This window comes from Vollenhovia emeryi, unplaced genomic scaffold, assembly GCF_000949405.1.
Source record: "Vollenhovia emeryi isolate VEMERY1.0 unplaced genomic scaffold, V.emery_V1.0 DF939224.1, whole genome shotgun sequence".
In the NCBI taxonomy this organism is placed as follows: domain Eukaryota; kingdom Metazoa; phylum Arthropoda; class Insecta; order Hymenoptera; family Formicidae; genus Vollenhovia; species Vollenhovia emeryi.
The window spans coordinates 266,224-292,663 of NW_011967142.1; the positions used below are offsets into that span (position 1 = coordinate 266,224).

Genomic DNA, 26,440 nt, shown 5'->3' on the forward strand with positions numbered 1-26,440 from the left:
CGCGTCTCGCACGACACGCATCCGAGTCGGTGTCGTGCGTTCGACGCCACCGCGAGCGCGACGTGCCGGCGTACGCTGTGCGCGCGCGCGCACGCGCGCTCGGACACTCGCGCGCTCGTCGCTACGGGCAACTCCGTTTACTCCGTGCGTGCTCGCGACGTGCTCGCGGGAGAAGCGTGCACGCGCGGTCGCGCGTGTGCGCCCGCACTCTCACACGCACCCGGCCGCGCGCGGTACACGCAAGCCGGCCGCGCTCGCCGAGTGTGCCACACGTGACACACATTCGCTGGCAAAAGAGCTATTCTGCTAGAAACAGTGCTCGGCCGGGTCGACGACCCGTCCGCCTTCCACGCCCCCGCCACCTCCGCCCCCCCCCCGTGTCCACCGACACGCGCGTGTACACATGCACGCGTACCGACTCGACCGTTGGATGCGTATGCGTGAAATCAAGAGCCTCGGCCGGAGCCGACGGTGGTTGAGTTTAAGCGACGTTCACAGCGGTGAAAAATGTCTGACCGCCTTGATTCTCATCTCGCGTCGAGCGTGATCATCGTATTAGATAAATGAAACACGAACGCCGTACAGCCGTACTCGGCGCTGAATGGAGATGGGTTCGCGGACCCACGAGTCACGTATTGACTCGAATTTCATATTCCTTGCCGCCGCATACGAGTTTGCGCGGAAACATATGGTGAAATCGGTGCATCAACGCCCCGTAGGCCCCTTTTTATTTTCAACGGTTTCCATTTTAAATTCTATTTTAAACTTTCTCTTTTAAACAGTAAAAATTAATTGGCCATTAAATCTCGACTTGCAGTCGTAATAAAACAATTCGCTCCGTTGCCGCGACGCGCGCACTAAAACTTTACGCGTGAACGAGTGCACGATCAGGAAATGCACGAGTTCCGCTCCAGAAATTATTGCCAATGTAACGTGTCACGGTTAGGACAGCTAATTAACTAATACGCGGCTGATTTGATTTAAGGCGAAACGCCGTACCGATAATTTTCGCTCCGCTGCGCTCTGTCGCGGCGATACCGAATGGCTTACTGACGGGGAAACGGTCCCTCGTCGATTCCTATCGGCTCCTATCGGAATATATCGTAGATCATCGCGAAATAGATACCCGTAATGAAACGACACAATCGGAGTGGCCACACTCCGCCTGCTCCGTTTTCCGCGGCGTGCGCGAGGCTCGCCCGACTGGAACGGGAATCGTCGCGGATTCCTTCCCACCGTCTTTTCCCCGCACAATCCAGCGGCATCGACGTCGCCCTTTAAACGCCGTCGTCGCGTCTGCAAATTTCACGTAAGAGGTCTCCTGCCATCCGCCTCTATCTGTGCTCGAATACGTGAAAACGGACGAGCGGCGAATTCCACGGAAACTACCTCGAAACTCACGAATCTCGGCCCGCTCGCAGCCAGAAATGGACCCGCACCGTACCGGAACTTGAAGATTCCGCATCCGGGAGGCTGTTGGCGTCAATAGCCCGGGCCACTCTCCCGGAGCCAGGCATCCCGGGTACCGAGCGCCTCGCCCGATTACACCGCGATCCGGTGCGGCGGATCGCGGATCGCAATCTAGATCGGGATGTTAATGCGGCGGACGGAGATTAGTTACGCATGGATATACCTGGCGCTAAGGTGTAACGGTTCTCTGTTACAAAGGAGGTCTACGCAACGCACCGGTATTGCCGGATTTCTCCGATCGATTCCGCTCGACGCAAGTAGGAAAAACCTATGATAGGGCGGGCCTTTCAGTCGTAAGCAATTAGAAATCTAGATCCCCATATTAAGAGTCCTACGAGAGTCGAGCTTTCAAAGTGGAAATGGCTCTGCCGCGAATTCTTGGCCGGGAACGATCTTTTAGGATCGCGTTCGCACCAGACTCGAACGACGAAAATTTCATAGTATCCCGAGTCGACATTTTGGTACTACTTTGACACTTTTAAGGATAATTTACGTCGACCGAGCTGATCTATACACAGACCAGCAATAACCTACTTTGACGACATTATATTTTTTTACTCCTTGAATCTTTAATTCTAAAAATTTACTTTAGCTCCCACTTAAAAGAACCTACTTTAATACTAAATTGGCAAAAGTAGAAATTTCCGACACTATCAGTTTTTAAGTAGGAGTAAATTTTGTACTTGCAGTTCGATCTCTTTTACTGTCTTAGGTCCCTACTGTGTAATAGAATTAAAGGTTCGACATAGGGCCAAAATTTCGACTCGGGATCTTGCTCGGGAAAATTAAGGAAGAGTATTTCTAATCTTATTAAATTTAGTGCAACGCAAACGTCTACACATCCTTCAAAGGGTTTGCGTTATAAGAGCAAAAGTTATAATACCGTGTGGTATTCCAAGAATAATAATATTTCACCGGCTCGACATTTTTCCTCTGCTCGTTCTCGAAACGCGGATAGAAACGTAATGAGTAAATTTCACCGAGCTATCAGTATGTAATAACAGAGGGAATGGAATAAATTAGTATGATGTATATGCGTGTAAGGTGTTCATAAACGTAACGTTAAGAACGATTAACTGGCTGCGAAGAGAAAGAGAAGGAAGGGAAGAAAGAGAACGCTCGGGCTCGCAATAATATTAATATCGGACCGTGCGCGCACGCGTTCGATGCATCGACCGCGCCGCGCGCGTATTGACTAAGGCGTAGACACGCACGTTCGTACACACGTGCAGCAATTAATTATTTGCTAATCGTTACGTGCACGCAAATGGCCCGAGTCGGGCCCGGCCAATCGGGCGGGCGATTCGTGCGAGTGTGTCCGCCGTCATCGAGAGAAGCGTAATTAGCCGCGGCCACGGAATACTTTGCCGCGCCCATAAAGAAGACCTACGGCGATAATAGTATCCGCGCGGTAATAAGGTTAATCCCCGTTATTATGCCGGCCGTCATTAATGCCTCGGCACCGTGTATCGGCGAGAATCGCGGCGAATAGGGATAACCCGTTTTCAAGACCGCGGACAACCGTTACCGTCGCCCGAATCGACATCGTTAATGGCGTTGCAAATCTCCGTCGCGTATAGCGCGCTTAATCTGGGTTAATCTAATCTTAACGACAGCCCGAAAATAAAATCACGCCTACGCATACAGCCTAGGTGCATTACTACACGTGTGTTACACCCATCGACGTGTAGAATGGATTGAGCGTTACGCGCGACTTGCCAGCACACGCTGTGAAGCGAGAGAGAAACACAATAGAATGTATCTGTGTCTCTCTCTTTCTCTCTAATGTAGAGCCGTCTTGTTGACCGTCAAAAGAGAGACAACCTACTGTGTCCCGAGTCCGAGCTGATCTATACACCTACATAAACCAGCAATCACCTACTTTGATAACATTATATTATACTTTAATGCCAAATTGGCAAAAGTAGAAATTTCCGATAATGTCAGTTTTAAAGTAGGAGTACATTTTGTACTTGCAGTTCGACCTCTTTTACTGTTTTAGGTCCTACCATATAATATAATTGAAGGTTCAACATATGGCCAAAATTTCGACTCGGGGTTTTTCTCTCGCTTCAGAGCGTGCACGTACTTAACGCTCGGCCCATTCGACATGCCGATGATTGCACCCAAGGGGTCTACCGCATTCGGCGATAGGTGTACAATTTTAGGCAATAAACGGCATTAACAACTTGGGCAATAATGGAAAATTAGTTTTGCTCAGCAAAAAATTTCATAATTCTGAACTATACGAAATGAAAATTAAAACAGGAAACTTGTGGTCAAACAAACTGGCATAATTCTTTATTTATTATAAACATGCGGAATAAACAGATTTTGTTAGTTGTTAAGTTAAACAAAAGGGAGTAAAGTAACGAACCTAAGTGAGTCAACGTCGTCCATAAGACAGAGTCAAAGTATAAAAATACAAGTACTTGCGAACACCGTGGACGCTGGGCTCGAACTAATTCGTATTTGTTGACTACAAGTTTCCTGTTTCAATTTTTAATCATCACTCGTGACTATAAGTAACTTCTTTCTTAATCAAAACAAGTACCGGTCTACATAGACAATGAAGATAATAATTTATTGCCATTTTCGGTGTTCGCGTTTTTGGTGAAAAATTTAACTTGATGTTCTTTTTAGAAAGTTTTGTTTTATTAATCGACGAGGTCTTGCATTACATGCGCAATATTGGGCGTTGTTGGTATAAGTTTACATAATTTTTTAGAGAAAGGGGAGATTCCGTGTTACCTGTTGACGTACCAAGATACGGTATAATCTCGCGTTAAGCGCGGCGCGACGAACCGTGGAGCTTCTTCGCGTTCGCGTAACTGTTTCTCCCGCGGGAACTCGCGTAATCGCGTTACGTCGTCGCCGTACGAAACGCGGGCGTTTACGAGCTTCTCGGATCGTGGGAGTCGAAGTGTGCGGAATGTTGCGACCGAAATTTACGAGCGATGGTACGCCGGTTTTTTTATCGCGCGGGCGAGGGAAAAAGGGCCGGGCGTGCGAGTGGAGGAGCAGGAGAAGGACAAGCCGGTACAGGTAATGGTTCGGTTCGGCGCAATAAACGACGATACTTGCATCGATGGACGGAATAACGAGTATGATAAATCGTTTCCGGCATGGGCTCTCGCGTGCGCGCGCGGAAACGCTAAGACGAGAGAGGACGAGGAGAGAGACGTCCAGGAGGGGACGTCGCGCGGAGGAATTAAAGGACGACGGGATGCGAAGTAAGAACGCTCGGGCCGGCCGATCGTGACAGCCGGAAATAATGGTCGTAGGAAAGTGGTTCGCCGACGAGGGCGGATGTTCCCGTCGTGCACACGCCCGAACGAATCCGCCTGGAATTACGGAGTGACGAATTTCCAGTGTAACCGTAAGTCCATGACCTGCACCGAGTACCGCTCGATTCATCGTTCTGACGTGCGAGGAAAATGTTATTAAACTACGGAAGTCCGTGAGGTTTGACGCTGAGCCGCCGCCGGTCCTCTCGGATCCGTCCCGGTCGCGGCGCGATGCGCGCTGCTTTCTCGGCAGAAATTTTCCCGTGGGATCAAATTAATACCGCGTCGCGTACACACGTCGCAGCGTCCAGGGTGACTGACATAAATTGAAGACGCCGGCATTAAAGTCGGATTAACGAGAGAGCGATCGGAATATCGGAGGATTATGAATATCGCTGCAGCGCGAGCGGCCGGAGGTGGGAAAGCGGCGCGGCGTTTCTGCGGGAGCAATAAGTGTATCGGCGCGACGTGACATTTCTCATGTCGTTCCGCGCTGGGCGCCCACACGGCGGCCTTGGAAGAAACGCAGCCGCTTGGAAGAAACGTTCGACTCGAGGTCGCTGCACGTATCGATTACACACCGGTGCGTCGTATAATTACAGCGACGTCGGCATTACGCAATTTTCCAATTACGGCGAGAGCAGCTTTCCAGCCTGGGGCGATGCGATTGCTTCCTCCTCCTCGTGGTCGTTCTCGCCGCCGTCGCCGTCGTCGTCGTCGTCGATACTCGAGGAAGAATGTCGCGCGCAGTCGCCTCTCTTACTTGCCATCGCCTTTGTCGTCTCTCCCGTCGGGCGACGGCAATGTGGTACGAGAGGGGGCGGACGGAGTAGCCAGGAAGTCGTGCGGGCATGGTAACAGTGTATATACCCATCGGGTAAATTACACCTGCGCCGACAACGCAACGCGCGCCTGGACGCAACGCACACGGGCCCGGCTTTGACCCCCGGGGGCATCGTAACAACCGCCGCCGCCACCGCCGCCACCACCACCACCACCGAGCTGGCGGTTCCAGAACGACGGTTTCGGACGACAGCCGGACGTACGCGTACCGGAGGTGCCCCCGAAAATGGCCAAAAGCGAGACACTGCGAGCCGGCAACGGCCGGGGGGGACGCGGGCGCGAGACCGACCGGAGAGGCGGTCCACCTTCTCCTCCATTGTGTCCCGTGCGCTGTTCCCATTGCATCGCAATTACCGTACGCACGCACCCCCCCCCGTGCCCCCCTCCTCTCTCTCTCACCGTGTCTCTCTCTCTCTCTCTCATTCGCTCGGTATACCGTACGCAATAAACATTTGTCGTTCCCTGTCCGCCCGTCGTTCCCTGTTCTCCCTTTCCGCTCTCTCTCTGTCCCTCTCACCCCCTTCGGGCTCTCCGTTGCTCTGGCCGGCGTGCCGGGCGAGCACGATATATTTTCGCGATGCATAATATTACTGCGTCCGCCGCTGCATCCATGTCATTGTTCGCGGTCGTGGCGCATGACGGCCGCCGTGCCGCGTGTTCGTATTCGTGCGTGCGTGCGTGCATGCGTGCGTGCGTATGTACACACGAATCGTCGAGGCTGCCTCTGTGCTATTCTCCGCGCGGAAACACCGCCGCGGCCAGTCGTTAACCAGGAGTCTGTTACAGTTTCGACCGGTCCGCGGAACGTTCTCGATCGAGGGGGTAGGGGGAGGGGGAAGAAAATTACCGGCACCACAAATATTTTTATTGTTTGTCTTTATCGGTGGACTATAACCTCGAGCCTCGAAACGCAGAGCGGGCACGTCGGTCGCTCTGCGTTTTTAATTAACAACGTCCTTTGAGAGGCACCGCGCGCGGCGTTATCGGATGAGCGTAAACGGCCACGCGGGGAGTCGCGACGGAAAATTTGGCGTCGGCGGAGCGAATGAAATTCCGGCGATGCGACCGACGGATATCCCTGGGCTCTTTCGTGCGGCGGGGCCCGCGATCCTCCGCCGAATGCGCGACAGATATCGCGACGGCGGCGACGACAGTGACGGCGTTACGCGTCGTCGATCGATTCCCCCGCGGTGCGATAGCTGGAGAAAGCCAGTCCCGGTAACGGATATATATACCGGGTTCGCCCTCGGCATAATCGCGAAAGAGGAAGCACGAAGAAAATAGATGGAAGAGATTTTACTGCGTCGTATCATAGTAACACCAAGGGATGACGGGGGGGGGGAGGAGGAGGAGGAGGAAATGACCGAGTAGAAGCGGAGAACGAAGGGAAGAAGATCGCGCGGTGGAGATCAGAGACGTACGTCACGCAAGATGCAGGGGCGCGTCCGCACCCTTCCATAATTTTGCACGCTCTGTTATTATCGATATGCGTAGACCGACGCGAACACACAAAAATTAAACGCCGCGATTATGGCGCGGACGCCCGATGTAATAATTGGTAAATTGCGTTATAAAGTTTCGCGGAGAGGTATACACTTGTGCGCTGTTGGAGCAATCGGGGGGGGGGGGGGCGAATTGTGGTTAATTGTATTTAATAGGCCCGTAGGCAGAATGCAACGAGGATATATCCAGAATTAATTTCCAACTACGTTCCTGGATAGTTATCCTCCTTCGAGTTATATACGGTGGAAAGGAGCGCTCGCGCTTCCTCGCGCTTGATGTTTTCGAGCGAGCGACGCCGACGTTTCGGACTCCCCGGAGATATTTTTCGGAAACTTTATCCGCGTCCTCCACGCTGTGAATTCAGTGGCCAATCAGGAATGATTCCGCAAATACTTCGTTTCCGAAGTTCGGCTCCGAAGGAGCTTCAACTTTGCCGAACGGATGGGCGAATTCGTCTTCGCGAATCATCGCGTCTCCGTGAAACCTTTGATTACGTAAACGCCGAATCCTGAGCGACGCGTATCTCGATGCGTTTGAACGGAAGAAAATAGGGGCGGAAAAATATACGCGAAGTGCGTTCGGGACGCGCGCGGGATCCGCTCGCGTTTCGGTCTGCGGGCGTCGTAGGGTTGAAATTATAAGCGTTTAAAATTGCATTCGCCGCCTCTTATCTTCCTCCTCGCTCGATATCTGTGGCCCTCGCTGGAAATCAAGCGAAGCCCATTTTCTTTACGGCTGGGGCTTTTTGCCCGTTGTTTCACCTCGGGAAACGGAGGTAAGGTTTTATGGATACAGGTTCTCGATCGGTTTGCCTCTCGGATAAGAGGAGCAAGCGGCGAATGAACCAGCCGGATTCGGGATGAAAGGAAGGACGAAAGGCCAAGGAGGTGTCTCGCCTCTCCGATCCGAGCCGCGGTTTCGCCTTCTTTATGGGACCACCGGCGGCCGCTTTTCCGATGGCAATGCGGGCTTCCTTCGTGTTCCTTAAATCTTGGCGATTCTCTGCGGACCCGTCGGGGATAAAAGCGTCGAACGGATTGGACGCTGAAAAATGCAGACGCCACCGAGTTATGACGCACGGAGCTGCCGTATGTACATACGCGCGAGGAGCGTTGCGCCGGTATATCGAATAACGAATGAATTTGATTTAGCGCTCGTGAACGCGGAGCAGAAAACGGCGAGAGCGGTGCGATAGTTACAGCCCTCCCAGAGGGTAAAATGTACGACGAGGCCGCGTCGGCGGACGCGAATAATTGGGAGCGCGCGTACAAGTCGCGCGCGGACACATTTAAAAAATAAGTTTAATAATAATTGAGTTTGTTACGAGCACGATGATAATTTCGCGACGATAACCGACCGTATTTTAATTAATTTTAATTAATATTATCTGGTCACCGTGCGATGACCGAAAAATGATGAAAAAGTATCGCCCTTATTGCGTACCGCGCGCGCGCGCGCGTGTATCGGTTATTTATTTCTTGAAATGATTTTAATTAATTTTCTGATAGCTAATGATTTAGGCATTTTGTGGCATTATCGTTGTAATTGCGACTTAATTAGTAAGTGCCCCCCCCCGTACTTGAGATAATTGAGGATGTATTACTTGCACCGGCTTATTTTTCGTCACGTATTTAATAGGTATCCGGTTGCATAATTGTATAATTACCACTTGACTTCTGCCGCTACGATTCCGAGAATTCACGGCCATCCCGCCGGGAATTAATGATTTAATTGGACCGTGCCGCTGCAACTCGGCTCGATTTGTCAGTTCAACTGGCCTCTCCTTGTATCTAATCGTGCGAATATCTTCCAGGAATTGACGCAGGCATTTCCCTGCCTTGAATTGAAATCGGAATATGTCCTCTCGGTTAGAGATTTCGCAACCAACTTTGGCGTTACGCTTTTCGGGGGAAAAAAATGACGGAGAGCCGTCTCTTGGCGCGGTCTCTTTCGGCCATCGGATATCCCTACAATTAAATTACATAAGGCATTCGGTAGCAGAACCCTATATAATTTTCCGAACCATTTGTGTGATTTATCTCGTAATTCCGGCGCTCTGCGAGCGATTGCGTTGAACGATCGTAGAGAAAGGGAGGGAGGCGCAGTTGCGCTGGCAAAGATTTTTTTGCGAATCGAGAAATGGAAAACCTGAGGCCGCGCGCGATATTGGTTACCTCGTTAAATCCTTTGCCCCCTTTCGCCCGCTTTGTCGCCGCGAGATTAAGCAGCTGTCTCGGTTCGTTCCCCGGCGTAACTTTTTGACCGATCGCGTATCGCTCTCTCTCTCTCTCTTCCATCTCCGTGCCCCGCGTTGTCGTTAAACCTCCTTCGTCTCCGTCGCCGTTCCCTCTCGTCACTGTCGGGCAGGGTCAGGACGGATGGAAGGGGCGAGATAAAGACACGGCGGCGGGGGAGGGAAACGACGTCGTTCCGCGCCGTAGTCCAAAAGCTGGGTCGCGATTCGAGCGGCGGTCGTTAACCTTTTTTCGATCCCCGGGATCATGGTTGCTGCGCGACCTCGTTCCCTACGTCCCAAACGATCTCGAGGATCTTCCCTCCGTTGCCTCGCCGCCCCCGCCGCCCGACCATCTTTCACCCTCGATCAAATGCTCGCTGAGAAAGTCGATGCGCGCAACCAACTGGACGGGGCGATGGTCTACAAGCAGGTGGAAAGCTCGTTTCGAGCTTGCACTCGCGCTTCGGTATCGCCATATAATAAACCCCTCTCGCTGCAACGATGACTCCTGCGCGCACGTTTGTTTTATCATCATCAGTTTCTGGGTAATTTCATTTAATAGCCGACGACGGGTTACGCACACATCAGTCGATTATTGGAAGAGTACACGAGCCGAAAAGAAATTAAATCATCGTTTTTTCCCCCACGAAAGCGTCGTTGAATGCGGATACGATCGTCGTGACTTCGCGACGCTTTCTCTTCGTGGCCGATTCCACTCGCGACAAAACCTATTCGAATTGCCACGGTGACGGGACGCGCGATCACAGATTCTCCTTGTAACACGGTAATTACCTGGCGAGAATTATCGCGCGCCCGTTTCGCCTATCGACGTATCGGCATCGCTGACTGCGCGAGGTTTAACGGACGGCCCTCATTAGTCGCAGCTGCGTTTCGCGTACAGCTGCGACGCGCCGCGCCGCGCCGCGCCGCGACGACCGTAGTTCGGATGCATCGCTTAGTGTATGGAAAAGCTTTCCCCTCTCTCCGTCCCTTTCTTTCTCTCTCCGTTTGTCTCGCGCTTGCGATTTATCGAGCGCGGACGCGCGAGGATAAATAAGCCATGGCCCATAAATACACGAGTCCAAGCCCTGGCCGCGGCTCGCTCGCTCGTGGAAAAAGCGAGGATGGAGAAAGGCGAGTAAGAGAATAGCAACGGAGGCGAAGACGCGCGAGATTTATCACGTTTGTGCGAGGGCACCGCCGTCTATCTCATATTAATACAATGATACTTCTTTCGCCGCCGCGCAATAAAGTAGGGAAATTTCCGCGCCGGTTCAGAAAAATGATCGGGCGCTTTTCGCCAAGTTTGCGCCAAGTCTTCAATCTAAAGAATTTCCTGGGTACCCGGTAAAAAAATGTAGCTGCCTTAGCTGAACTGTGGTTGTAAAATATGGACAGCTAATATTTAGCTGTGATCGCCAGTATTTTGCTACCGTGCCTGCCGTATTAGGTGCGACAGCGAATCGTTTGCTGTGGTTTAGAAATTTACGGTTATAGCAGCAAAATATTTTTAGCAAATCATGATTACCTACGGTAGCGAACATTTTTTTCCAATGTAATGATAGAGTTATCAGTACAATATTTTCAATCGGGAGCCAATTTGATCACGCGGTCTCAATACGAGTAGTCCAGAACTTATTGATTTAAATTCCAGAGATTATTCTTTAGGAAAAAAAAATGTATCGCGTGCGTACAGTCGTATAAAATATATGACACGAGGCTTTCATTTAAAAAGTTTTTTTTTTTTAAGATAGTTCGTCCTCGACACGTTTGATGGTTCCTGCACTGAAAAAAATTTCTGGTTGAATATGGACGAATCAGATAATTCCTTTAGGATTTACCAGAATTCCTTTAGGATTTACCAGAATTTCTGTAGGATTACAGGAATTCTGGTAAATCCTAAAGGAATTCTGGTAAATCCTAAAGGAATTATCTGATTCGTCCATATTCAACCAGAAATTTTTTTCAGTGTGACATTTTTTTGTTATTTCGTGCGAGCGTAAACATTTTAGCCTGGCAAAGGTAAATTCCCGCGGGTATCTTTCGTATAATTTAAATAAGCAAAACCAGTTTGAACAAGGGACGCTCCTCGTGTAGTAAACTTGACCCGGTCGCGCTCGGAGCCGCTACGTCATCCCTCTAAAAATTGAATTTACTATCGGGCACGACCGTACGTTCGGATCGACCCGCGCTCCGCCGTTGCATCGCGATGCAACCGCGCCCGATGCGATCGGGTCTCGGCCGCGCGCTCGCGATTGAGTTTATCTTTGTTCGTGCGCCATTAAAAAGGCGTGTGCGGCGCGACGGCTAGACTCCCATACGTTCCGCCGCAAAATCAGTGCGCCTGGAAGCCCGAGCCGTGTCGTACTCGAAGGGCAATTAAGATAACGTATCGGCCCCGGTCGTTCCGATCGCGGCGTCGCTCGGCGTCCCGTCGCCATCGGCGTCGCCGTAATCTTAATCGCGGTCATATTCGTTGCGCCGGATACGATTTTACGGACGTCGATCGCGATCGCGGATAAAGGGACGAGAGGGAGGGGGCGGCCGCGAGCGGATGGCGCGCGGAGGGAAGGAAAGCGCGCTCCGTCGGAATCTCCGCCGTGTATATCCGTGAGTTATGGTTTATATTCTTTCTTTTGAGCCGGCAGCGGTGGCACGGCCAGATATTATACTCCATTATTATTTTTGTGCATCCGATGATTTATGTGCGAATGGGGGTGCCCGCGTGGCTTAATAATTATCCTTGTGGGAAGATATACGATAACGAGCAGTGATACCAATTTCAATTTATCCTAACATTCGTTTATACCGACGACTATTCCGTTGCACTCTGATTTGCAATCGATCGCACACGGCAATTCTCTTAGGAACGTAATGTAATTGCAAATAATTGTCTACGAGCGCGCGCCTAGAATATACAATTGATACTAGACAAAGCTCGCCGTTTCCCCCGATAGGTCCGGGCGGATTCCAATTACGCTTTTGTACGGGGACCGTATCTTTGTGCTATCAACTGCAAATGGTTACTGAGAATTTGCCGTTCGGCTAATACTTTTCGAACGGCGCGCAATGAAACGCAGCACCTCTCGAGACGAGACGGGACCGAACGTTCGCTTCGCAACATCGTCTCGCTCAATGTCAACGTGTCAACCCGATATGATCGATATCGAAATTCTATCCGCGACGAAGCCTGGGCAAGTCGCGAGACCCGACCGATCATCGTAGCGTTACGTAATTCCCGTCCGTTTAATCAAACGTCATCCAATCTCTTTGCGATATTTCTATAATCACCAGCGCGTGTCAGTCGCGGGCAGCTCGCGAAATCTCTCCCGTTGAAATCTCCATAATTGCGGATCGATTATCTCAACTTTAAGTGCCTTTGACAGGATGTCGCAGTCGTTTTGTTCGTCTATCCAACTCCAAGGAGAGAATCCAATAAAAAAAAAGAGTCGAGTAAAAAATCGGCACTTTGCCTCAATGTGCTCAAAGTTCTCCGTGCACGGGATAAGTCACTTTAAATTACTATATACCCTCCCTTATACCTGGGAATCTTCTATCGCGCTCTTTTACTTATTTCTGTATCGTAAGACAATTTTAAGTTTGCTCCCTCAGAGCTCTGCCAAGTTTAGGATTAATCGGTCATTCACTGGCGCGTCTGCCCTACAAACGACGTCGCCTTTAACTTTCGTAAAATCCTTCTTTTTCCTCTCTCTCTCTCCCTCTCTCTTATTTCGCCGATTGACGGAGTGCTCTAGAGTTGCCTGTGCAACATTGGACAGAAACGAAATCAAGAGAAGAGTCTCAGAGCCACGCGTTCGTACCGTTCGCCATCGAGTTTTGGAAACGAGCCAGCCAGCAGGTGCACTCGCCCTCAACGTAGAGCAGACGTTAGGGTAGATCGTGCAGCGCGCGCGGTCTCCGTCCTCCTCGAAGCTCGAGGAAGAGCGGAGGAAATAAGAGGAAAAAAGCACGAGGAGCCAGATCTCGGAGGAAACGTCGACAAAGTAACGTCGTCAAGAGGATCTCTGCAGTGTCGTCGCCGGTCACGCTGGCTTCCCTCGTTAATGAGAGGAGGAGCCGAGGCATTTTCGGCTGCCGGCTCTCCTTCGCGCGTTCGGCCTTCGATGATGTGTATCTTCTGGCACGAGAAGCAGGAAGCGGCAACAAAGCCGAGATTTTCCTTTCCTTTCACCAAGTTCCAACCGGGGCGACTTGACGAGCGGAATAAATCAAGCAATCGCGATGTGATATCCCTCGGCAGGTGGGGAAGCGGGGAAGCGACGCTTCGCGAAATGAACGTGCGATTATTTGCCTGCGAAATAATCGCGTGCTGAGTGTAATGGTGGGCAGCAGCGGTGGCGGCTATCTTGATACCACCTCACGGCTCGCGGGACGAAGGTTTCTTGCCAGCGCGAGGGGTTTTTCGCGAGACGCGCCGGTCTCGCCGAAGTGCGAGCTCACGGCTTTCCCCGCGTAACTCGTACGCGGTATTTTATTGCATTTAATTAACATACCGCGGCGTCTGTTCGCAACACGCTAGATATGAATTACTCTGGCAAAGAAAAGGCAGTTAGCAACTCACTTTGGGGCCCACAATTAGCAATCGAATTATTTGGTTGTGGGTCCAAAATGGGTCGCTTTTTTTTTCCCCCCCAGAGTACGGACGCGCTCTTCTCTTCACCGAAGGCGGATTTCATCGATACCGGTTAACTCTGATCCGTTTGCGTTGCGATACATTTTACTTTGAGGCCACAAGTCTCCTATTTTTAAATTGCATTCGAGGATAGAGGGAAAAAGAGAGAGACGCGAGAATCGGGGTATCGAAGCTCAAATTCCGAGCAAATAGGCATGGTCGCGCGGGATCTGCCACTGTGGCTTGTATCCGTAAGCCCGGCTTTGATCTCTCCGAAGGCGATTTCGTGCGATATTACGAAACTCAATGCCTCCGAAGTTGCCCGGAGCTTCTCGTATCGAGGATAGACTTTAATGGCGATCCCGTCGATATTGTCTGGGGAACTGGGATAGCTCTCGGAATCGTATCGACCAGCGGCGCCACGCACCCCGCGTACGTACGTACGGCGTGCCATGTTTCTTTTTAGACGCGACAAAAAGCGCTAAAGATAGATACGCGTTGTGGCGATGTGAGAAAATGGTGTTCTTAGAAAAGAGCTCGCTTTCGGAGGAGCGGCCTGTCTCTTTTAATTGGTTACAAGATGTTTCTCTCGGCGACATCCGGCCGCCCCCGGAGCGTAACCGACTTCTGGTTCTCGCTCGACGAATCATTGCTGACTAACCTGATGTCGTCTGACTCCAATTCCGTCATTTATACCAAACCCAGAGAGTGAAGTAAAATCATTTGAGTTCTGGTAGGCGAGAGAGAGAGAGAGACGATCGGTGAAAGAGGGAGGCGCGTGAGGGCGGGTGTTTAGGGAAAAATAGCGTTTTATATCAGGCGTACGTTTATCCGTGTTATCGGCCTGCGTGCATTCACACGCAGCATTTGCAGATTTCTCTGTCAAGTTTTTCAATTATTGTTGCTCTCGATCCACCGGCAATCAATCGACGTCCCTTTGTTCGCTCGTCGGCGGAGAGCGGAAAGTCGATACGCGCCTCCGCGTTGAATTAAAAGCGTGTACTGCCCCCCCCTCCTCCGCCCCAATAATAGAACACTTCCGACGTGGCGAACTTAATCGAATCAGCGTGAAATGCTCGTACGGGGCTAATCCTGGGCTTCGGACTCGTTAGAGCCCGCGTTAGAGCGAAGGGTTGCCCAATAACAATACGAAACCGGACAGGCGTGTTACCTACGGCGATCGTCGGCGCGCCGAGTTAAACTTCAAAGCTCGCAATTAATCACTGCCAGCGTAATATCTGGCCGAACTTTCGCGGCGGCTTTACCGGCGGCTTACGAGGGCCGGAAGTTTCGGGAGCTAAGCTCGCTTTCGCGCCACGCCACATATCCGGCGAGACGGAGGGCCTAAACATCCGCGGATTCGTTTGACCGGCGGTAAATTCAAGGGGGATCGAAATTTTAAGTACCGGTCGCTTGTTTACACCGACCGGGGGCGAAAATCCAGTCGTCTTTAAGCGGCGGCGAAATCCCGAACGCGCAGTTAGGCAAAACCGTATCTCTCGGGGGGGATGTATTTCAGACGCCCCGCCGTGGAAGGGTTATCGTTCATTATCCTTTTCCACGATCCGATGGATTTAGGAATTTCCTCGTCCTTCCACGGCAACCGCCTACCGCGTGCTGCAGATACACATTAATCCCCCTGGATTCCTTTTCCATTAGAATGAGCGATACAAACGTATTGTGCGCCGCGACATTTTCTTGACACGTTGCAAAATTTCGCAAAATATCTAGCATCTTTTGTTTTGTCGATCGATCGATCGATCGATTGTTACTTTTTACAATAGAGTCACCTTCCGGCTATATTTTTCATTCCCGAAAAAATTCGATGCCCATTAATTTTGTCGTTAGACTGTCGCCCCGCGACCCGCGAATTTGTCTGTTCACGCGCCGCGCTTTCCGCTTATCTCCTTTGACATTGTGCACTATCAATCATTAATGTGTCGGATCACCGTCGTGGCCGTGTCCCCAGTGTCTCGATGACTCGGTCTTTTGAATTATTTACTATCGTACGAGGAACGAGGAGGGTATCGAACGTGGCGGGAGGGACACGCACTCATTCATCAGATTTTGCTCCGGTGCACGAACCGAGACATTTCGATCATATCGGTGCTTACGTTAGGACGATTGGCCCGTGGCCCGAGTCTAGTTCAAAGGGGTTTGCGCAAAGATATCGAGAAATCGGGGCCTCCGTGTGCCCGAGATGCAGACACACAGCTGGGATTCTCTCGATGGGGGTCACGCGCTGCTAACCAAACAGCAGCCGTCGTTTTGGGAAATAAAGAGCGTCCGATTTCCATGAGTTTCCGCACTTCTCTCTCGACGCGGCCATAAAATTCGACACCGTCGTCATGCCGGCTCCTCGCCCTTTCATTCTACGTGACTATAGCAGCTTGTCAAACTTCTGGGACGGGAAACGAAACCGCGTTGGGTACAGGAGGAAGAGTCTAGCCACCGTGATCCAGAAATGTAAAACTTGCCGGCTGCAGACAGATCGCGACAAATCTTTTTTTTTTGCGGCGTATATTTAAAGAATATGTGTATAATTTTGACCGACGGTAAAAGGTGGTTTACTTTTCCCGATATTGAAGAATTAATGGCTCGCTCTGTTACAAGCAAAATGAATAATTATTAGATTTTTACTATGCTTTTGTACAGTCAGTCGCAAAGTCTTTAAACAAGTTACAAAAATACCAGAAAGCTTTTGAAAACTTAAGTTCACAAAGGTGAGCTCCCTGGGTACACTTGATTTTAAATTTTAATTCCTTATTTCTCGGATTATTCAAACATTATGCAGACATATTTTGTGTTGGAGTGCACCTGTTTTCCTCCTTGCGGCTTTGTCGTATTCCCTCGCGAGTTGACTATTCGTTTCGTCCCGGGGCAGGAAATGAAGCGTCAGATCTGGGTTAAAATTCAACGTTTATTGGCGGAACCGACCGAATTGCAGATGATGTGAAAGACGAGTGTCCCGTGTGCCTGGCGTGTGCCTGGAATGCGAGCACGGCGTGGAATAAACGTTGGAAGAAAAGGTTGGAGGGCCGTGGGGCCGATTGCAATCACCCGGGGCTGTCGTCTGGCTTTCGGCAGGCAAAATCGCGACTATGGTCCACGAAGCCGTTCGGTAAGCTCTGGGGTAGATTGATTGTTTTCCGAACGATATGCGGCAGGCTTCATGCACACGTGGGATGTATACAGCGTGTCCCGGTGAAATTTATCACCTCGATTATCTAGCGGAATGGCGCGTCCCAAAGGCGACAAGATAAATGGCGCGTCGGCTTTTCTAAACTGTTTTTCGATACGCTCCTAATGGCGCGGCCAGCGTCGCGATGACAATTACCCAATTGTATAATTTTGCAGCCTCTAGGCTCAATTGACACCCGAGATAGTGATTCCGCGAGCTCTATGTCCCGAATGCGCGCGGTAGAAACGCGCCGGCCGCCGCTCACCTTCGCAAAAGTCCGAGCCATTTTTCATTGGGATGTGAAGTCACGTTTGCGAGGTAATCCCAATAGTACGAACTCGCGCACGCAAGAAAGCGCTATTTCCCGGAAATCTTTGTCCTTTATTTGTGTCGCATAAATACCGAGTTTATACGGAAGAAAGCGGAAACAGCGGGCGATGGTTTAGGGCGGAAGCGACGGAATAAGGAGTCACGTCGTGCAGTTTCACCGCCTGTTGTTCCTCGCATTCGAACAAACAACGGCAGTTTGTAGAGAAGCGAGACCTCAAACTTTTATCGTCGCGCGTTAAAAACTGTCTGGATCTTTCCTTCCATTTGCACGCGCTCTTTTAATATTTTCCAACGACCGGCGTACGGCCTCGACGAGTGCGCTTGCGAATTTACAATCCACGAAGTTCATTTTTCCAATTGACATTTTTGCTCACGCGGCAAACCATTACTTTAATTTAATTAGAAATTTGTACAAAAGATATCGTTCTACGGAGAAGCAATTACGTCACTTTGCATGCGACTGCGGAAACGAACCCGAGTCGAAATTGTGGTACTATTTTGACACTTTTAAGGCTAATAATTTACACCTACATAGATCAGCAATAACCTACTTTGATGACATATTTTTTTACTCCCCCCTTGAATCTTTAATTCTAAAAATTTACTGTAGCTCCTACTTAAAAGTACTTACTGGCAAAAGTGGAAATTCCCGATCTATCTTTCCGACACTATCAGTTTTTAAGTAGGAGTAAATTTTGTATCTGCAGTTCGGCCTCTTTTACTGTCTTAGTTCCTGCTATACAATAGAATTAAAGTATCCAAATTTCGACTCGGGTATTCGCTGTGTGCATAGAGACTAGTGCTGCCGCGGTTGGTGAAATGTCGCATATTTGGCTGGAATAGCTGTCAATGATTGCTAATATTCAAGTTACGTAAACTGTCGTGAGGTATCTTGATAGTTTTAGGTCTCTTTATAATTTCGATGAAAAAATTTTCGTTATATTACAAAACATTTGCTATAGATTTTTCATTATATGTGTAGGTTAACTTCTCTAACTTTTGCAATGAGCCTTATCATACGAACGGGCTTTGGACCCATTATTCATGACGTTAAATTTAATCCGAGTGCAATACCGAAAGGAAAAGCCAATATCGCATGTAGTTCGCGTTGAAGAATTGCGCAGTGAAAATATAAGTCATTTAATAAGATGCAGTGTGATACCGCAAACGTCTGTCAATGCTACTCCGTACAAGGTATAATTACATGTAAGTATTAAATGAAATTTAAGTAAAATCCCAGACAACGTTATGTCGTCTTAAAGACATCTTAAATCTGTGAAATACATTTTTACATGAATACACGCAACAATTTAAATTTCCCTTTCGCAATTTTTCCATTTTTCGATAATTGTCACTCCAGCAAATAATGCAAACTTCAGCCACCATGAGCGCCCTAAGTCCTACTTTTCCGCTATAGTATATCATCGCACGAAGCGAGTCGTTAATCTCGTCGAGTCCGTCGAGTGAAGCAAGACGAAAGTAGACTTCTAATCGATGCAAAAGAAATGCGAAAGCGTATACGCGAATTCTGCCGTTACGCTGCAACGTCGCACTCGCGATGAAGAAAACTCGCGGCGTTTAAAACTTTCTACGCGGACAAATAAAGGTGCGACAGGATCGCAGGCGCGATTAATTATCGCCGTGGCGAAAAAGTCGCTCGTATCTTGGGAAGGCGCCTGTTTGCTCGGCTCCTTCGCCGATAAATCTATCGAATTCGCGAGGGGGCACCGACGTACGGAGGGGGTAGTGTCGGAGTGCATTTGACGGTGCACTTATCGTCGAACGTGCGAGATCTCTGCGCGCTCGTTTTTCTCGTCACGGACCGAGGCAAAGAGGATTAGATCGAGGCGAGGCTTAACGTACGCAATCTTTAAAACAGGCCATATTTAATGCCGCGAGATGCGGGGCCGACGACGCGTTTTAGATCCGGGCTGTTAACCGAATTGGTCATCGTACGTAACGCGCCGCGCAAACGTCACGCGTTTGTATCTTCCGTTCGTACGATGCATCATTGCGCGTACATCGCGAAAATAGGTTTCTCTTTGCGGCGGTTAAAAAAAAATCGCCCCGTGCGTTTGTTTATCGTTGGATTTTTCGTTGCGGAAAAGGCTATTACAGAGCTAAATTATAGTCGAAATGTTCCCGACCGCTATTTTTTTTTTTTTATCAGATCCGGTATAATAAACTTTTCCGGGAGGGGAAAAATAATTGCGCCCGCGTTGTATTTCGCGTCGCCGACATATAGGCAGCCATATCTCTATTTAATCTAATGGAGTGAAGTAGATTGGAAAACGAAATTGGGCCGAGAGACTCGTACGGCGAGAGGGAGGGGGGGGGAGGGAGAGATGTTCCCGACTCGTATCCGAGAAGCGCCGGGAGCTACAGCTTCCTAAAGAATTAACGTACGGTCCCCTTATTTATAGTTATCGCCATTTAAAGCATATTTCCTGGCCGCGGGTACGACCGCGCTGAAAATTTAATGCCTTCCGCTGCCTCCCTCCTTGCGGGTCGTGCGAGGATCGGCACCGAGGGCGACACAATGCACCGGAGAACCGTTAATCGCCGTCCTTTCGCGTCGCGCCAGAAGCCAAGGCGTTACGCGCGCGGCGCAACGGCTCTCTCTCTCTTTCTCTCTCTCTCGCCCCGCTCGAAATTTCCCCGTCGCTTTAATCCGCGGCTGTTAAATCCACGAGTGTTGCCGGCGGAAAATGACACCTTGCTCGGAAGATGGAAATTTGAAACGGCCGCGCGTACGTTTCTTTCTTTCTTTTTTGTTCTACGCGGAGCAGCTTCCTCGCGGCGGCGCAAAAGTGTCGCACGTGCCTAGGGATCCTGTAATCAGAGGCTGGCCATAAGGCTATCTCGCTGTTCCACGATCGCAGGAATTTGACGGACTCTTATGGCCAGTCTCTGATTACAGTGTCTGTAGCACGTGCCGCTGCTGGCCGCCCGCCGTCGATGCGCGCGTAATAATTCATCCCTCGCGCATTCGGCGGAGCGTGTTACGCGCGTCGGCGGCGGCGACGGCGGCACTCGCGTCCCGCTGAAATTGCGGTGCCGCATGAATTATACGGGCGAAATTACAGCGTCGCGCAAAGTACGGCAGATCCTACATGTAATTACACTGTTTCGCCCTAAATGATACCGGCTAACTGACACGACGCTAAACGCGGCGTCGCCCGACGACGTCGACTACTCAGAAGCAGGGCCTACCTCGGCGGTAATTGCCGATGCGACCCGCTCGCATCGTAGTCTCGTATCGGCTTGGACGTGTTTCGCCGTTTAAGAGAGAGAACGGAGGGAACCAAGTAGAGAGTGCACATACGCGTCACGTTCGCGGCCGGGAGAACCTTGCGCCATGCGTAAAGACACATAGGCCGGTGCGGCGAGGCATCAGTGCCGTAGTCACGCTCGCTCTTTGTTTCGAGCGAGCGAGCGCGCGCGCGCGCGAGGTCGTTGTCCCAATTCTCGACTCGCGTCTGTGTCGTCGTCGTCGTCGTCGTTCGTCATCGATAGAGATAACAGCGATAACTCACGATTTAGCGACGCGCCGCCGGCAAGCTAATAAATTCCTATGCAGCTAGAAACGAAGAGAGCACCGCGGGTAAAAGGATGGAAAAATTATTATTATCCTTTGATGTATATTTCCCCTCTCGTATTGAGCGGAGGCGCGGTCATAATCCGATATCGTATTTTACGGGGGCAAATTTTATTTATTTTCTCGCGCACCCCCTTCGTCGCTTTTACGGCTTCTGTGTCGCGCGCATCTACATTATTTGATGCGATACGCGTGCTGTAGAGACAAACATTTTTTCCCCTGCGTTGTATACAGATCCGGATTTACTGTCGCGCATAAAAAATAAAATTGCACGCGGCGACGAAAGTTTTTCAAGTCTCGCATTTACGAAATTCGATAATTCGCTCCGAATAAATCGAATTCGCGCGGTGTAATTCCGGCGCATTTTGTGTGTTCGATCGAGCACCGACGAGCCCGAAATTGAAAATGCGCGAGCTCAGGTGCGCATCCTCGTAAATAATCTCCATGCCATCTGTCTTAATAGGTAGCCAGGCTGGCTTTACCGCTGGTAGAGGAGTGAACGAATGCGGAGATATATGTTGCGCGCGCGTGCGTGTGCGTGTGTGTTTGTGTGCGCAGCTTGAATAAATAAACAATCCGGCGCTCCGGTTGCATTTAATATTCCGCGAGGTAACGTGCATATGCGACGATCTCGCGACCAAATGTCACGGTTTCGGACATACGTGTCACATGGAAAATGGAAAATCGCATAAATAAATATAAATGCATCATTGATTTGCGCCCATGGCCGATCCGTGACGTTTTGACGTCCGAGTTTATATCGCTGCGAACTTTTTCCGAAGTAAGATAAATGCGGACCCAGGAGAAACGTGTGAATTATGGCCAAAACCAACCCACGGCATGAATTATAAGTTACGCCTAATAAAGAACTCGCGGCATTATTTTTAACAAGTAGCGTCACGAGTCAATTCGATCTAATGGTCGACCGACCGACTATTAGATCGAATATTAGAGAGAACAAATGTTTCGACGATTTATCTCCGTTTGTCGCGTCCCGTTGTTTATCGCAATTTTATACGCAGGAATTTACTACATTTCCAAGCGTACGACTCAAGGGGGTAACTTACTAGCTAAAATGTTGTCCCACCGACTACATGATTTCATTAGATTTCACGCGATTTTATCCGAGAAATAATTTCATCTAATTGCATGCAAATAATTTTCTTACACGCACGTACGTTTAAAAATAGGCGACGTTGTTAAGAGCTGTTAGGTTTCCTCAAAATATTATATCTTTTTGATTTTACTAATAAGTATTTGCTTGTAGAGGTAATTTCAATTAAGATTGTAGTATTCGGTTAGGTGGAAAACGTGTTTCCTCGCTTCTCCACTTTTCCCACCGGTCTAACCGTGGTCTTATTAGAACCAATAAGGATGCAGTGTTTGAGATCAGGTGACTTAAGGCTATATCCTGATTGGTTCTCGTAAGCAACCCGGCAAGGAAAATAGTACCGTGTGCCGTTGGCTTAAGAGTTGAAACAGACGGAAGTGTACATCGGAACGTCTCTCTGGGTGATACAAACAGAGACGATTTCCATTATTGTTTGCCGCGAAAAGCGGAAAGAGCCGCCGTTTAAAGCCAGTCGTTCCGTCTGCCGGAAAAGCGAGAGGGACGGCGCTTTGTGAGCATCACATGAAATCCACCTTCAGGGGGTGCATTCACCAACTCGGGTCGGTTTCGTACCGTTTGCAAATTTTAAGTGCCGCCCCCGGCTCTTTGACGCCTTTACGATCGCGCGAGGGATTTTTCCCGTTCTTGCTGCCAGAAGTACACGGGCGGACGACCCTTGAACGGTGCGAGACGATGCATGGTTTCAGTGACTTGGGATTTATCTACAACGGCGACAGATTGCAATACGGCGATAACGAGCCGTTTTGTTAAATCAAGCTGGACGGCTATTTGTTCCTTTTTAAACGGAGCGTTTAATGTACAAGACTCGTTTGAAGTGCGGCAGATTAGATCAACGAATGATCACTGAAACTACATAGGAAGTAATATCCTTAATTAATGTAATTATACATACGATTTACAAATATATTAAATTAATTAAAAGATAAAATAACTGCGAAAAGTCCGGTACGGGAATTTCGTATGCAAATTTATTCCAAGTGCCCGCGAATAACGCGGCTGCTCGAGCGTTCGCGTCTATGTGGTGCATGCGTGGCTCCGTCGTGTACGCGGGAGAGCGCATACACACGCGTGGCCAGAGAAAGTACAAGACGAAAGGAGCGAGAAAGACCGGAGGGGGCCACGACGCTTTCCAATAATTTCTGCGCTTTGTTGTAAATTCCCCCCCGCTAATTCGTGGTATTTTCTCGCTGTATTTTATGAGCGGCTACCGGCTTTGCCTCGCAAATTGTTTCCAGGAATTCTCCGTATGCTGTTAAATTACTGTACTTTCACATAATATGTGTGGTGGATTTTAGCTCGGCGCGGCGCGGCGTGCCGTGCCGCGCCGCACTTCGGCCCGGACTTCTAGGCTGCTCATTGGAATTTTGCGTTGCGCTCGTTTTCCCGGGAGAATTTTATTTTTTTAACCTAATCTCCTCCTATTACGAACAAAATAGTTGTAACCTTTCGCCCCCTGCGGCTGCCGTAATTTGACAAACGACTTTCGCTACAGACACTTTCTTTTTGTTTCAGGCGATCGCGACGCTACCGAAACGGCCTCTGGTAAGTACGCAGAATTATTTTTACAGTTTTCCCTTTTCTCCTTCTTAATAACCGCTGCTCGACCGCTGCGACGATCGGAACTGCACCGTTAATTTAAATTTAATATACGAAATAGTTAGATACTTAACTTCCTGTCGCGGCTCTTACAAGCAAACCTACCCAAGTGGGAACACACCGATTTTTATGAGTGTTGAATATGTTGTTTTTCAGCTCAAAATAAGGGACACGTATTTTTTTATACGTGCCCATACGCACTTTTAGGTGGTGAAACGCCCCTTTGAAGAAAATTTGATTTTCTCTTTCGGGGCGAATATTGACGAAAGTGTAAGGGTTAGAAAAAATTTGTTTCAATGAACATTGAATGGTTTGAATAGTACTTTAATACTGTCAGCAAAAAGTTTTTAATTCTTCTTTTTTAAAATACCCCCACCACTCAACATTTTTTATTACAATTTTGAAAATTCTCTAGCACCAAATTAAAACTTATTTTGTTACGAATTCAACCGTATCCCTTTCTAAAAAAGAGATGTTACCAGCGCGAATGTCGTTAATATCGAACGATTGTCTGTTTTCCGCGATGCCGATTCGTTTTCTTGAAGCGCGGTGTGCTTCACTTTTCTTTTAGATTCATAGTGAATGAAGATTTGTGATTTAGCAATATACATTTGATGTATCAACTATTGAGGTAAAATCTCTAATTTTAGTAATTAGAATTTAAGTAACAACGATTTTTGTTTCGAAATATTTTCTCGATTGAACAGAATTAATTGTTCATTTAATCAACACCAATAAGTCCGCAGAATGATACGCAAAACGTAGTAACAGCCGCGGAACAAAGTAATGTAAAATATTATATTAAGTACGGAATTTTCCATTACGTAGGCGGGTCAACGAATTCTCAACGTTTTTTTATTGTTTTTCACTCTGCGCGGTATCTTACTACGATTAAGCGGGACAACGAATTCTCAACGTTTTTTTTTGTTGTTGTTTTTCACTCGGCGCGATGACGTACGATGTTTTTGCGTACCATCATTGTACCTGAAGGTCGCCGCGTTCCCACTCGCTCGCCGAACGTCGAGCCGACAGGCAGCAGCAAGAGTCGGTCCGTGCGTTGTATTACTTTTGTGTTATCGGTTTCCGAGACTCGATCGCGCTGAATGCAGGGATGAAACGCTATTGATTTACACACCTTTATTAGTAACAAGTAACGTTCCTCGATTAATTATTCAATTTTTACAACTTGTAATGAGAAACGAATTGCATGTTGAGGCGACGGCTCTTTATCAACGTATAGACATTTCACGAGACTTACTCATCTAAAACTTTGTATTTTGTCGGTGCTTTGTCGCGGTTACATCGCGTTTACGCACCGCGCTCTTAATTATCTATCGATTTCGTGTAATCTGTTCCATTTTCGGGAAAAGAGAGAAATTTGTACTACTTCGGCGTTCGCGCTGTAATTCGCTCTGTCGTTCTTCGCAACTCAAACGGGCAGAAAGTAAAGAAAGTCGCTTATCGCACATTGTTACATTATGTAAATGTAATCGAAAATTATCTTGATTAACTGTTGCAATTAATAACAACTATATATCTCTGGAAACTTTGCTCACATAATTGATTTCGAGGATTATATTGAGTGGCAAAGATTGTAAAATATCGTTTCATTGCGAACTAATAACTACTTCTTTACCGCAGATTATGCTTTCGATGCTCGCGTTGCGTTTTATCCATTATCCTATTCTTCCGAATCAAAAATGCAAGTTGTTAGATTGAGTAATTTGTATCGTAGAAAGTCACGCGATATTTGTTAATAATATTTGGTGTGTTCCGCGGTATTTCACATCGCGTACGGGAGTGTCCGAAATTTCGCGCGATCGGTGATTCTCGCGAGTGAGTGTTGTGCGAGTGCCACAAGGAAATCTGACAATGAGAGGAGGAGGAGGCTAAGGAGGCATCGGGCAACGACGGAGAAATGGTGAGGTAAGTGTCTTACATTCTTATGTTATTTGCTACTTGTACAAAATAAAGCATCTGTTCTGTGTTTTTATTTTATTTATTCAAACGATTCAAACTAGGATTCGAATAAGTGTTACAGATAAAGCTATACATATAAAATTTTGTGAGTTTATATTTAAAAGAAAGACTTTCAGTATTCCATATAATTATTTTAATAAATACCTATTTAAAAAAATGTAAAATATAAAGTTTATTTAATACAATAATTTTGATTTTACATAATTAATCTATAATAATCATATACATATTTGTATTGTTACAGTTTAACATATACAGTTAACGATGTACAACTATGCTGTTGCAACTCGTATCAGTGAGTGATAAATTACTTTTTACTTTAAATTGACGTTGCGCCTACTACTTCGTTGCATGTGTACAAATTTTTAAAAATATACATACTGAGCTAGAAACTGCGCGCGCGAAGCGCGCGTTTTAACATTTCTAGTATAATAAGTTCGAAATTGTTATTAAAAATGTTGAGTGCTGGGGGTATTTTGAAAAAGAAAAAATTTAAAACTTTTGCTCATAGTTTTTAAGTTCTATTAAAACCATTCCACTTTCATTAAAAAGGTTTCTAGCTCTTACACTTTCGTCAATATTCGCTCCCAAAGAGAAAATCAAATTTTCTTCAAAGGGGTATTCGAGGGAGAAACCGCTGATCAAAATCTT

The 26,440-nt window shown here is 48.4% G+C and overlaps 1 protein-coding gene across 1 annotated transcript in view; it reads left to right on the forward strand.

The window, feature by feature from the left end:
- The window catches only part of LOC105560718 (growth factor receptor-bound protein 14-like), a 251,947-nt gene that overhangs the window by 99,771 nt on the left and 125,736 nt on the right, over positions 1-26,440 (forward strand). Inside the window, exon 8 of the mRNA XM_012010071.1 lies at positions 23,726-23,755. Coding sequence (XP_011865461.1) covers positions 23,726-23,755 — 30 coding nt within the window. The remainder of the gene's footprint in view (positions 1-23,725; positions 23,756-26,440) is intronic.